At 37.8% G+C, this 11,697-nt stretch overlaps 1 protein-coding gene across 1 annotated transcript in view; it reads right to left on the reverse strand.

Moving 5' to 3' along the window:
- The window catches only part of TRAPPC13 (trafficking protein particle complex subunit 13), a 42,143-nt gene that overhangs the window by 14,589 nt on the left and 15,857 nt on the right, over positions 1-11,697 (reverse strand). Inside the window, exons 4-5 of the mRNA XM_017877122.1 lie at positions 11,544-11,628; positions 2,433-2,560 (exon numbers count right to left, since the gene is read on the reverse strand). Of these exons, the coding sequence (XP_017732611.1) occupies positions 2,433-2,560; positions 11,544-11,628 (213 nt within the window). The remainder of the gene's footprint in view (positions 1-2,432; positions 2,561-11,543; positions 11,629-11,697) is intronic.

Consider the following 11,697-nt stretch of genomic DNA (forward strand, 5'->3'; position numbering starts at 1 on the left):
TTTTTTTTTTGAGACGGAGTCTTGCTCTGTCGCCCAGGCTGGAGTGCAGTGGCCGGATCTCAGCTCACTGCAAGTTCCGCCTCCCAGGTTTACGCCAGTCTCCTGCCTCAGCCTTCCGAGTAGCTGGGACTACAGGCACCCGCCACCTCGCCTAGCTAGCTTTTTGTATTTTTTAGTAGAAACGGGGTTTCACCGTGTTAGCCAGGATGGTCTCGATCTCCTGACCTCGTGATCTGCCCATCTCGGCCTCCCAAAGTGCTGGGATTACAGGCTTGAGCCACTGTGCCTGGCCTATGTGTTACTTTTAACAGTGAAAAACTGAAAATAAACATCCAACATTACAGTAAACAGAAAACACTGTACAATTGTGTTAGATGGAGTCACGTAAAGAAAAAAAAATTTTTTTTTTTTTTGAGGCAGGGTCCCACCGTCACCCAGGCTGGAGAGCATGGATCACTGCAGCCTTGATCTCCTGGGCTCAAGTGATCCTCCCACCTCAGTCTCCCAACTAGCTGAGACTACAGGCATGCCCCACCACATCTGGCTAATTTTTGTATTTTTTGTAAAGATGGGATTTCATCATGTTTCCCAGGCTGGTCTTGAGCTTCTGAGCTCAAGCGATCTGCATCCTTAGCATCCCAAATTATTGGGGATTATAGGCGTGAGCCACCACATCCGGCCCAAAAACTGTGTTTTCAAAAAATACTGTCTGATATGTGTGAAAATATTAATAGTGTATTTTAAAAAATAAAACTATGAACAATATGGCCAAAATTTTATAAAATATTAAATTATTTATACACAGTTATTTTACATATGTATGCAAAAAGACTAGAAAGAAATATATTAATATTTTAATAGTGGTTGGTTATATGGGGTGGTAACATTAGCAGGTAATTTAATTTCTTCTTTATACGTGTGCTGCCTAGTACTGACTAAGTAAGGCAGGGGCTAGGAAGAGGACTGATCAAAGCACAATACCTGCCTTCAAAGTGCTCACAGTAAGAATAGCATAGCAAGGCAGAGGATCTAAAACTAGGTTTGGATTTGAGTTTTATGTCTTCTAAACTAGCTGCTTAATTGTATAAGTCTCATTTTCTGTAAAATGGAGATTTTACACATTTATTATCATTTCAATAAATACTGACTTCTGTTCTCTGCTAGATCCTTGGACTATAGGAGACTTCATGGATCTCATACTTTAATGGGAAAGGCAGGCACTCAATAAGTAATTATAAGTACGAAACATTTTTTAAAATGATAAATGGTGGATGCTATAGAAGATACAAAAAGTGGTATTTAATCCAGTCTAGGAGGTTAGGAAAACTTCTTGAGGAAGTAGTGCTGAAGCTGAGATATGAAAGAGAAGTAGAAATAAACTAAATAAAATGCCATAGTATTCCTTTGTAAGGGAAGAATGCATTTCAATCTGGAGTCTGGAGATAAAAGAAGTCCAATATGACTGCAGGGTGGAGAGGGAGGGATGGGTGATAATGGTAAGAACTACTGTGGCTGGTAAGAATTAGGTTGCAGAGAGCTTTGTAAAACATTTGCAAAGTCAGAATTTCCTAAGGACAATGGGAGATCATAGAAGAATTAAGTGACTTATACAAGATCACATAACAAATGATGAAGCTGAAATTTGAATTCTGGGAAGTCTGACTCCAAAGCCCAAAGAATATACATGAAAAAGTCCCTACAACAGAGCTTGTCACCAAAATTAATTGATTAAATAATAGCTAATATTATATACTTTCATGGGTACAAAGAGAAGAGCAAAAGTGGTAAAGCAGAGATGAAGAAGAGATAAATGAGAGATATTCAGGAGAATTAATAGGATTTTGTGAACTGATTGGATGTAGGGTTTCTAAAGGAGATGAAGAAGTCTAAAATTACTTCAGATGGCTAAAATTTTCATATTGCCTCTCAGACTGAAAGAAAAATAGAGCATTTACATTCAAATACATACACACGACAGGAATACAGAATTTGATTTGTTTTTTACAGTGTGCCTTATTTTGGTCCTATATTTCTGAGTTGTCAGGGTAGAGTGTATATACCTGGTTAAATACAAAACTGAAAACTGAATTTAAAATAAACACCATAACATCAGTTACTAGCATTTCAAAACATAATAAATATATTTTTAGAGTGCTACCTGGGTTTTAAACATTTTGCACAGCTTCTCATTTTTTAGAGATTGTAGATGTAAAAAAATAAAACTAGAGATAAATGACGATAAATTGGATTTTTTTCCCTACAAAACAAACATTTGGTTTAAACTTTATTTCTGGTAAACATGTAAACATAGAACATAAAATTCCTTTTGAAGTAGGTTCCTACACTTCATGGTGAATGAAAAGAAAGCAAAAATTTCAAATAAAGGCATATATAAGTAAAAACCTTTGAGACCTAATAAAACTAATCCTTACATGTGTGTTCCAATTTCCTTGACTTCATGATGTATGACATCATCAATACAACAATCCGGTTTAAGTTCAGCCACTGCAGCATTGGAGGCTGAAAGATTTAAACGCTGAGAACTTGTCTGAAGATCAGCCTTGAAAGAAAGTTAAAAAAAAAAAAAAGAGTCCAAATGAGACTTAAGAATAGGGGAATAAGAATAAGGAAAGAAGGATGAAAAGGGGAGCAACACTTTTCTGTGTAAACCTTTCTGTATAGCTCTGATGCTTAGAACCATGGCAATGGCACACTCTCGCACCAATCAATCAATCAATCAATCAATCAATAAAATCAGGCAGGAATTAGGGAGAATCCAAAATGGAATACAAACAGTAACAAATGAACCTAACTGTATTACAAATGAAGAACACAATTGCGCTATGGCAGAGGGAAGGGGAAAAGTGGAACTAATCTAAGTAAGTTTGGAAAACAAAATCTTAACTGTAATCTATGGCTAAAGACAAAAAGAATGGTACATAAATGTACTCTAGCTACGACACATGTGTTTTTTCACTATTTTATATGTATACTAGGACAAAACAAAATACTACATTGTGGATTACAAGAGACAGGTTTCTCACCTTCAGAGAAAAAAAAAAGGTACAAATAAGGAAAGGGGGGAAGCTACAGTGAAGCCTTTGGTGGTGGGCTGGAATCTGAGGCACCAGTATGAACACATGGTTTTTAAATATATATTCAGATGGACTTCACTAAAACAAATACATATGCATGTATGTGCTAGTATATAACACTAAAAGATAAGTAATTGTCCAAAACAAAATTATATGTCAGAGACCAATTAGTTTATAAGATAACTAGAAAAGACATAAAAGTCACCAACTAAGAAAGCACTACCTCGTCTAAAGTAGCACTTTCCATCCACCCGATGATGCTCCATTATATTTCTTTTTTCTCCTTTTGAACATTTATCACTCTGTCTTAAAACTACCCTCCCTCCCTTATCTCATTTACTTTCTATCACATTCAACTTTTGCTTCCTTTGTAACATTTATCTCAACCTATAATTACCTTATTTATGACTTTGTTTACCTGTTTCTTTCTGTCTCCCCTACCAGAAAAGTCTATGGAGGCAGGAACCTTGTCTTCTTTTGCTCACCACTATAGCACGGTGCCTGGCACATAGTAGGCAATTAATCAATATTTGTTGAATAATGAATGGATGAATTTATGATAAAACTTCCAAGGCAAAAAAAATTGAGGGAAAGCAAAGATCACATTAGGTCATGGGAATTAGTGGAGGTTTTTACATGAGAGCTAGGATTCTTTTAAGTTTTTGTTTCTTTTAAAAAACAGTTTTGCAGTTAATTCTAAGCCAACAATCTTATGTTAGTCACTTTGAAATGTGCTATTTATTAGTGCTGTGTATTTCGTTACACTCAGTTATAAAACAATAGTAGCTCACATTTATTTGGTACCTATTATGTGCAAGGCCCTGTTCTAAGCATATTACTCATTTAATCCCCATATCCTGAAGTAGGTATTAGTATTATCCCCATTTCATAGATAATGAAACCAAGGCACAGAAAAGTAACAAGTTTCCCATGGTTTTACAAATCATAAGTAACAAAGCTAAGATTCAAAATTCTTTTTTTTTTTTTTTTTAAAAGACAGTGTTTCACTCTTCTTGCCCAGGCTGGAGTGCAATGGCATGATCTCAGCTGACTGCAACCTCAGCCTCCCAGGTTCAAGCGATTCTCCTGCCTGAGCCTCCCAAGTAGCTGGGATTACAGGCATCCATTATCATGTCCAGCTAATTTTTTGTATTTTTAGTAGAGATGGAGTTTCACCATGTTGGCCAGGCTGGTCTTGAACTCCTGGCCTTAGGTGATCTGCCTGCCTCAGCCTCCCAAAGTGCTGAGATTACAGGCATGAGCCACTGCTCCCAGACCTAAAATTTCTTAAAACACTTTTTTTTTTTTTGAGACGGAGTCTTGCTCTGTCACCCAGGTTGGAGTGCAGTGGCACTATCTTGGTTCACTGCAACCTCTACCTCCCAGGTTCAAGTGATTCTCCTGCCTCAGCCTCCCCAGTAGCTGGGATTACAGGCAAGTGTCACTAAGGCTGGCTAAATTTTGTATTTTTAGCAGAGACGGGGTTTCACCATCTTGGCTAGGCTGGTCTCAAACTTCTGGTCTCAAATGATCTGCTGCCTTGGGCTCCCAAAGTGCTGGGAATACAGGCGTGAGCCACTGCACCCAGATATAAATTCTTAAAACATTTTTGAAATTAGAGAAAAAAAAGAAATAATTGAACCCACTGGTTTTCTGTTGACTATGTTTTCCTATGTGTCTTATGTGTCATTTTAATCATAACTGCAGCTTTTGATAAGTAGGATTTGAAAAGGCAGAGGAAAGAGGTTAGGGTAAACTCTAAGTAAGTTGAACAGAGCTAGCAAAATACCACAAGTGTGAAAGCTCCAGATGTCTTCAGAGGACACCAAGAGTTTGGTATAATTGGCCAGACATGGTGGCATGTTCCTGTAATTCCAGCTACTTGGGAGGCTGAGGCAGGAGAATCACTTGAACACAGGAGGTGGAGGCTGCAGACCCACATTGAAAGGGTCTACTTGGAATCAGGGAAATCACACCCAAAGACCAATTTTGAAACATACAGAAAAAAAATCACCAGGACTTCCAGGAAAAATCATGAAATAACTTACAAGGCAAGAGAATTAGACTGGCTTCAATCCTCTCAAAAACAACATACACAGCTGAGCAATAAAGGAGTAGCATTTTCAAAAAATATATGGAAATAAAAATGTAAAGAAAAGATTTTAAATCTAGCCAAACTGAACTTCAAATATTGAAAAACACCTTTGAACAAGGGCTCAGAGAATATTGTACCCACAAAATCTTCCTGAGCAATCTACTTGAATATGTTTAATATTAAAAGCCACAATTCACAATGACTAACAATAATTATAAATATGCACGAAACAGCATAGTCTTTTTTTTTTTTTTCGTTTTTTTTTTTGAGATGGAATCTTGCTTTGTCACCCAGGCTGGAGTGCAGTGGTGTGATGTCAGCTCACTGCAAGCTCTGCCTCCCAGGTTCACGTCTTTCTCCTGCCTCAGCCTCCCAAGTAGCTAAGACTACAGGCGCCCGCTACCACGCCCAGCTAATTTTTGTATTTTTAGTAGAGGTGGGGTTTCACCGTGTTAGCCAGGATGGTCTAGATCTCTTTGTGATCCGCCCACCTCGGCCTCCAAAAGTGCTGGGATTACAGGCGTGAGCCACCGCGCCCGGCCGAAACAGCATAGCCTTTATAAAGCAAAATATATGAGATTTTAGAAGATGTAAATAGAAATACACTAGTAATAAGAGACAAACATGCACTCTTAGTATAAGACAGATGAAGTTGACAATAAATAAAGATATAGAATCTAGCCCTAAACAACACAATTGATAAAACAGCTCTTATGAATATCTATCTATAGCTTTATATAATAAAGCATATACATTCTTCTCAATAATAATAATAAAGCATATACATTCTTCTCAATAATAATAATAAAGCATATACATTCTTCTCAAGTACACATGGAAAATTCATAAAAAATCAATATTGGGTCATAAGACATCATCAGTAAGTTCCATAAGCTGAAATATTACAAGAACAACACTGATTGGAATGTAATAAAACTATAAATTACTAACAACAATTAAAATAGAAAAAAAAATAAGCCTTTCCCCCTAAAAAGCTTTTCCACTAAACAACCCTTGGGTAGAAGGTGAAATACAAATGAAATTATAGAATTCTTTAAAAGTAATGACAAAATATAAAAAAGGTTTTTAATTTGGGCAATTCTACAAAGTATTTTCACACTTATTATCTTGTCTTAATGTAAGATATGGTGTTTGGGATGTTCAACACTGTTACTACCTCTTTATCATTTTACAGTAGGCATCAGCTCTTCCTTCCACCATCAATTTTTAATTTTTAATTTATTTTTTAATTTGGTCTCACTACATTGGGCAACAGAATGAGATGCTGTCTCTAAAAAATAAAAAATAATTAGCCAGGTGTGGTGGTATGCAACTGCAGTTACAGAAACTCAGGAGGCTAAGATGAGAGGATTGCTTGAGCCTTGGAGGTGGAGGCTACAGTGAGCTATGATTGCACCAGCCTGGGCAACAGAGTGAAACCTCACCTCTTAAAATCAAAAGCACTGAGAATAAAAATGCTATGCATTTGAATCTTCAGTATAAAAAGCGGTGAATCACAGGAAAATTAACTTTTATCAATATAAATCAAAGAATCAAAATAAAATAATAAAATTCCTAGCTAAAATTGGTAGAAAATAAAGTAAATAAACAGAAGCATAATAAAAGAAATAAAAGCACAAATTAATAGAGAATAGAAACATATTGGATATAAATAATTTTTTAAGTCTTGGATTTTTTTTTTTTTTTTGAAGTTAAAATACACAAACCAAGAGCTAGCTAACTTAATCAAGAAAAAATCAAACCTAAGAAATGACCAGGGGAAAATATTGCAACAGAAGAAATTTTTTTTTTGCTTTTTTTTTTTAGATGGAGTCTCACTCTGTCACCCAGGCTGGAGTACAGTGGCGCAATCTTGGCTCATCGCAATCTCCGCCTCCTGAGTTCAAGCGATTCTCCCGCCTCCCAAGAAGCTGGGATTACAGGCGCCTGTGACCACGCCCCGCTAATTTTTGTATTTTTAGTAGAGATGAGGTTTCACCATTTTGGCCAGGCTGGTCTCAAACTCCTGACCTCAGGTGATCCACCTGCCTCGGCCTCCCAAAGTGCTGGGATTACAGGCATGAGCCACTACACCCAGCCAACAGAAGAAAATTTTAAGATCCTACTTTACAGACCTCTATGCAGATAAATGTGAAACTCTACATGAAATGAAATGGATTATTTCCTAGAAAAAAACAGCTTAACAAAACTGACACCCTTAGAGGTGAACTGCTTAAACATACTAGTATCCATAGGGGAAAAAAAAGAAAAAATGTTATCAGGGAGTTTCCCCATTTTAAAAAAGAAAAGAACTAGCTCATATGATTTTGCAGGGAATTCTATAAATCCTTCAAAGAATAGGTAATCTAAATGATCCACAGTTCTCTGTATTTGTTTTCTTTTGTTTTCTCAGACAGGGTATTGCCCTGTCATCCAGGCTAGAATGCAGTGGCATAATCATAGCTTAGTGCACCCTCAAATTCATGAGTTCAAGTGATCCTCATGCCTCAGCCTCCCAAGTAGCTAGGAATACAAGTATGTGCCACCATGGCCAGAGAATTTTAAATTTTTTTTTTGTAGAGACGTTGATTATTATATTCCCCAGGTGAGTCCTGGGGAGCCTCCTGGATTCAAGGCCTCCTCCTGCCTTGGTCTCCCAAAGTGCTGGATTGTAGCCATGAGCCACTGAGTTTAGCCTGATGCACATATTGTTCCAAAGCACTGAAAATATTGGAAAAATGTTCGAAATCTTTTATTAAGCAACCATAATACTGACATCTAAAACCTGATAAAAAGACAGCACTCACACAAATACAGGTCAATATCATGCTGTGCTTCATGACCTATATCCTCTTATGTGATTCTGATGTCATAATTAGCTTATCTGGCCAGGTGCGGTGACTCACGTGTGTAATCCCAGCACTTTGGGAGGCTGAGGCGGGAGGACTGCTTGAGTTCAGGAGTTCAAGACCTGCTTGAGCAACATAGTGAGACCTTGTCTCTAAAAACTATTAAAAAATTAGACAGGGATAGTGTCACAACGCTGCAGTCCCAGTTACTCAGGAGGCTAAGGCAGTAGGATCCCTTGAGCCCATGAGCTTGAGGCTATAGTGAGCTATGATCATGCTACTGCACTCCAGCTTGGGTGACAGAACTAGATACTGTCTCAAAAAAAAAAGTAAAAAGAAAAATAGCCTTTTATATATCACGAGTCTGAATGTCTAGTTGAGCCTAAGAAGACCCCTGGTGAGTACTGCACAGTACTAATAATTATTGTTATTATAAAAGTGAATAAAGGCATGAAATATAAAATCATGTTTTAGAACATGCATACTACTGTATTCTTTGATCTTTATAATAGTACTGACATCTTAAAGTATATGCCTTTGCTATTTTATTAATCTATCTTATAAAAATAAATTCAACATTTACTGAATTTACTGAATTGCCAGTATTTACTGAATTGCCAAGAAATTCAATATTTACAATGTAGAAAGACAAAAGTTATGTTCTCAAACTTTTGAAAATCAGATCTTTTCACAATTGAATGCAGAGGCTGGCAAACTTTTTCTCTGAAGTCATCAGCAAATATTTTAGATTTCGGAGGCCATACAATCTACGTTTCAACTATACAACTGCTGTGGTAGCTGAAAATCAGCCACAGATAATACATAAACAAATGAGTATGGCTGTGTGTCAATAAAACTTTATTTATGAACATTGACATTTGAATTTCTTTTTTGTTTGTTTGTTTGCAGAGGCGGTGCCTTGCAATGCTGTGTAGGTTGGGCTCAAACTCTTAGCCTGAAGCAATCTTCCTGCCTTGGCTCCCAAAGCACTGGGATTATAGGTATGAGCCACCACACCTGGCCTGAAATTTGAATTTCATGTAATTTTCACATATCACAAAATATTATTTTCAATAATTTGAAAATGTGAAAACCATTCTTAGTTCAAAAGCCTTATAAAAACAGACAACAGATGAAATTCGGTCTTTAGGCTATAGTTTGTCAACCCCTAATTTAATGAAAGGCAGAGACCGCATCCATATACGACAAACATATGTACGTGTATGCACAAATTTGCATCTAGTTTCTGGAAGTTGAGTTTGTTTTCTAACGTCCTTGTTAACTTTAAAACTCTATGATCATTTTCGAACTCATTCTAATTAGAGGTCCTTTCTGGCAATACTCCAATTACCTGAATTCATCACTCTAAGACAGGTTTTACAACTTCTTCCCCACATACTGTGAATTTTCACCTTCTTTTCGCACTTTTTCTTTTGAAGAAATTTCAGGTTGTTAGCTGAGTTAGCATATTCTATCTTTTAATTTCTCCGCTGTTTCAAGGGTCTTCTAACTGTTCCATTTTCTACAAAGCATCCCATACAATGTGCTCATATCAGTCTTTCCAACACAAAGAGTGCTCAAAAGCCAAATGCCTGCTGTTTTTATTTAATTTTTTTCAGAGACAGGGTCTTGTTCTATAGCCCATGCTGGAGTGCCCAGGCAAAACTCACTGTAGCCTCAAACTCCTGGGTTTAAACAATCCTCCCGCTTCAGCTTCATAAGTAGCTGGGACCAATGGTGTGTGTCAGCATGCTCAACTACTTTTTAAATTGTTTGTAGAGATGGGGGTCTCGTTATGTTTCCCAGGCTGGTCTTGAACTCCTGGCCTCAAGCAATCCTTCTGCCTCAGCCTCCCAAATTGTTGGGATTCCAGGTATGAGCCACTGTTCCGGGCCTGATTTTTTACTTTAATTAATTAATTTTTTTGTCTGTTTTAAAAAATAATTTTTCAAGAAAGGTTAAATAAAACTTTAGCCTGCTTTAAAGATGCTTTACTGTAAGGCTACTGATATGGTTTGGCTCTGTGACCCCACCCAAATCTCATCTTGTCGCTCCCGTAATTCCCATGTATTGTGGGAGGGGCCTGGTGGGAGATAACTGAATCACGGGGGTGGGTCTTTTCTGTGCTATTCTCATGACAGTCAATAAGTCTCATGAGATCTGATGGTTTTATGTATTTTTATTTTTGGGGGGATGGAGTGTTGCTCTGTCACCCAGTCAGCCAGGAGTGCAGTGGCACAGTCTCGGCTCACTGCAACCTCAGCCTCCCAGGTTCAAGTGATTCTACTGCCTCAGCTTCCCAGGTAGCTGGGATTACAGGCACACGCCACCCCTGCTGGCTAATTTTTGTATTTTTAGTAGAAATGGTGTTTCACCACATTGGGCAGGATGGTCTTGAACTCCTGACCTCAAGTGATCCGCCCGCCTCAGCCTCCCAAAGTGCTGGGATTACAGGCATGAGTCACTACGACAGGCTGAGATCTAATGGTTTGAAAAACCGGAGTTTCCCCACACAAGCTCTCTCTCTTTGCCCGCTGCCATCCACGTGAAACATGACTTGCTCCTCCTTGCCTTCCGCCATGATTGTCCTCAGTCACATGGAACTGTAAGTCCATTAAACCTCTTTCTTTGGTAAATTGCCCAGTCTTGGGTATGACTTTATCAGCAGCATGAAAATAGACTAATACAGCTACTATTCCTCTGTACCACCTTACCTCCTCTTACCAAGTGAATTATGTTCCCTGTTAAAAGAACACATGTGTATCGCTATGTTTCTGCCTCTGATTACCATGTCTCCCTTGCCTTGTTATCTGTATTCTCCCATTCTTTCAAGATCCTCTTCGCTTTCCCTCTTCCCTAAGAAACCTTCCTGATTGATATAATCTCCAGTGATCTTTCCTCCTCTATGTTAATGACATACATTAACAAATGCTAAACTGCTGTTTACCTTTGACTAGTACATTTTCTCACCCAAGCAATCACAAACCTTGTTGAATAGGAAAAATAGTTTCATGCCTAGCATAATACTTTGTAACTTTAGGCATTCATTAGTGCTTGTTAATGACAATTAAAAATTATTGTATCAAACATGCATTTAATGAAGTGCCAACAACGTAACAGATATAAAAAAAACCTTTTTTCTTTTTCTTTCTTTTTTTTTATTTGAGATGGAGTCTAACTCTGTCACCCAGGCTGGAGTGCAGTGGCATGATCTTGGCTCACTGCAACCTTCACCTCCTGGGTTCAAGCCTTAGCCTCTCCTGCCTTAGCCTGCCGAGTAGCTGGGACTGCAGGTGTGCACCACGACATCTGGCTCATTTTTGTATTTTTAGTAGAGATGGGGTTTCACCACGTCGGCCAGGTTGGTCTTGAACTTCTGACCTCAGGTGATCCACCTGCCTCAGCCTCCTAAACTGCTGGGATTACAGGCATGAGCCACCATGCCGGCCTAAAAAAAACCTTTGTTAAAGAGTAAAATACATCCCAAGTAAGAATGTTACTTACTTTTACCAATATGTCTTTTACAACCTGACTGCTATCATTATGAACGCTGATATAACTGGAAAAGGTCTCTCCCAAAAATATATTCCTGTAAAATAAAACAAGTATTTATTTAGACAGAAATCTATTCAGGTTTCTTTTTTTTTTTTTTTTTTTT

This window comes from Rhinopithecus bieti, unplaced genomic scaffold, assembly GCF_001698545.2.
Source record: "Rhinopithecus bieti isolate Rb0 unplaced genomic scaffold, ASM169854v2 scaffold_10181, whole genome shotgun sequence".
Classification (NCBI taxonomy): domain Eukaryota; kingdom Metazoa; phylum Chordata; class Mammalia; order Primates; family Cercopithecidae; genus Rhinopithecus; species Rhinopithecus bieti.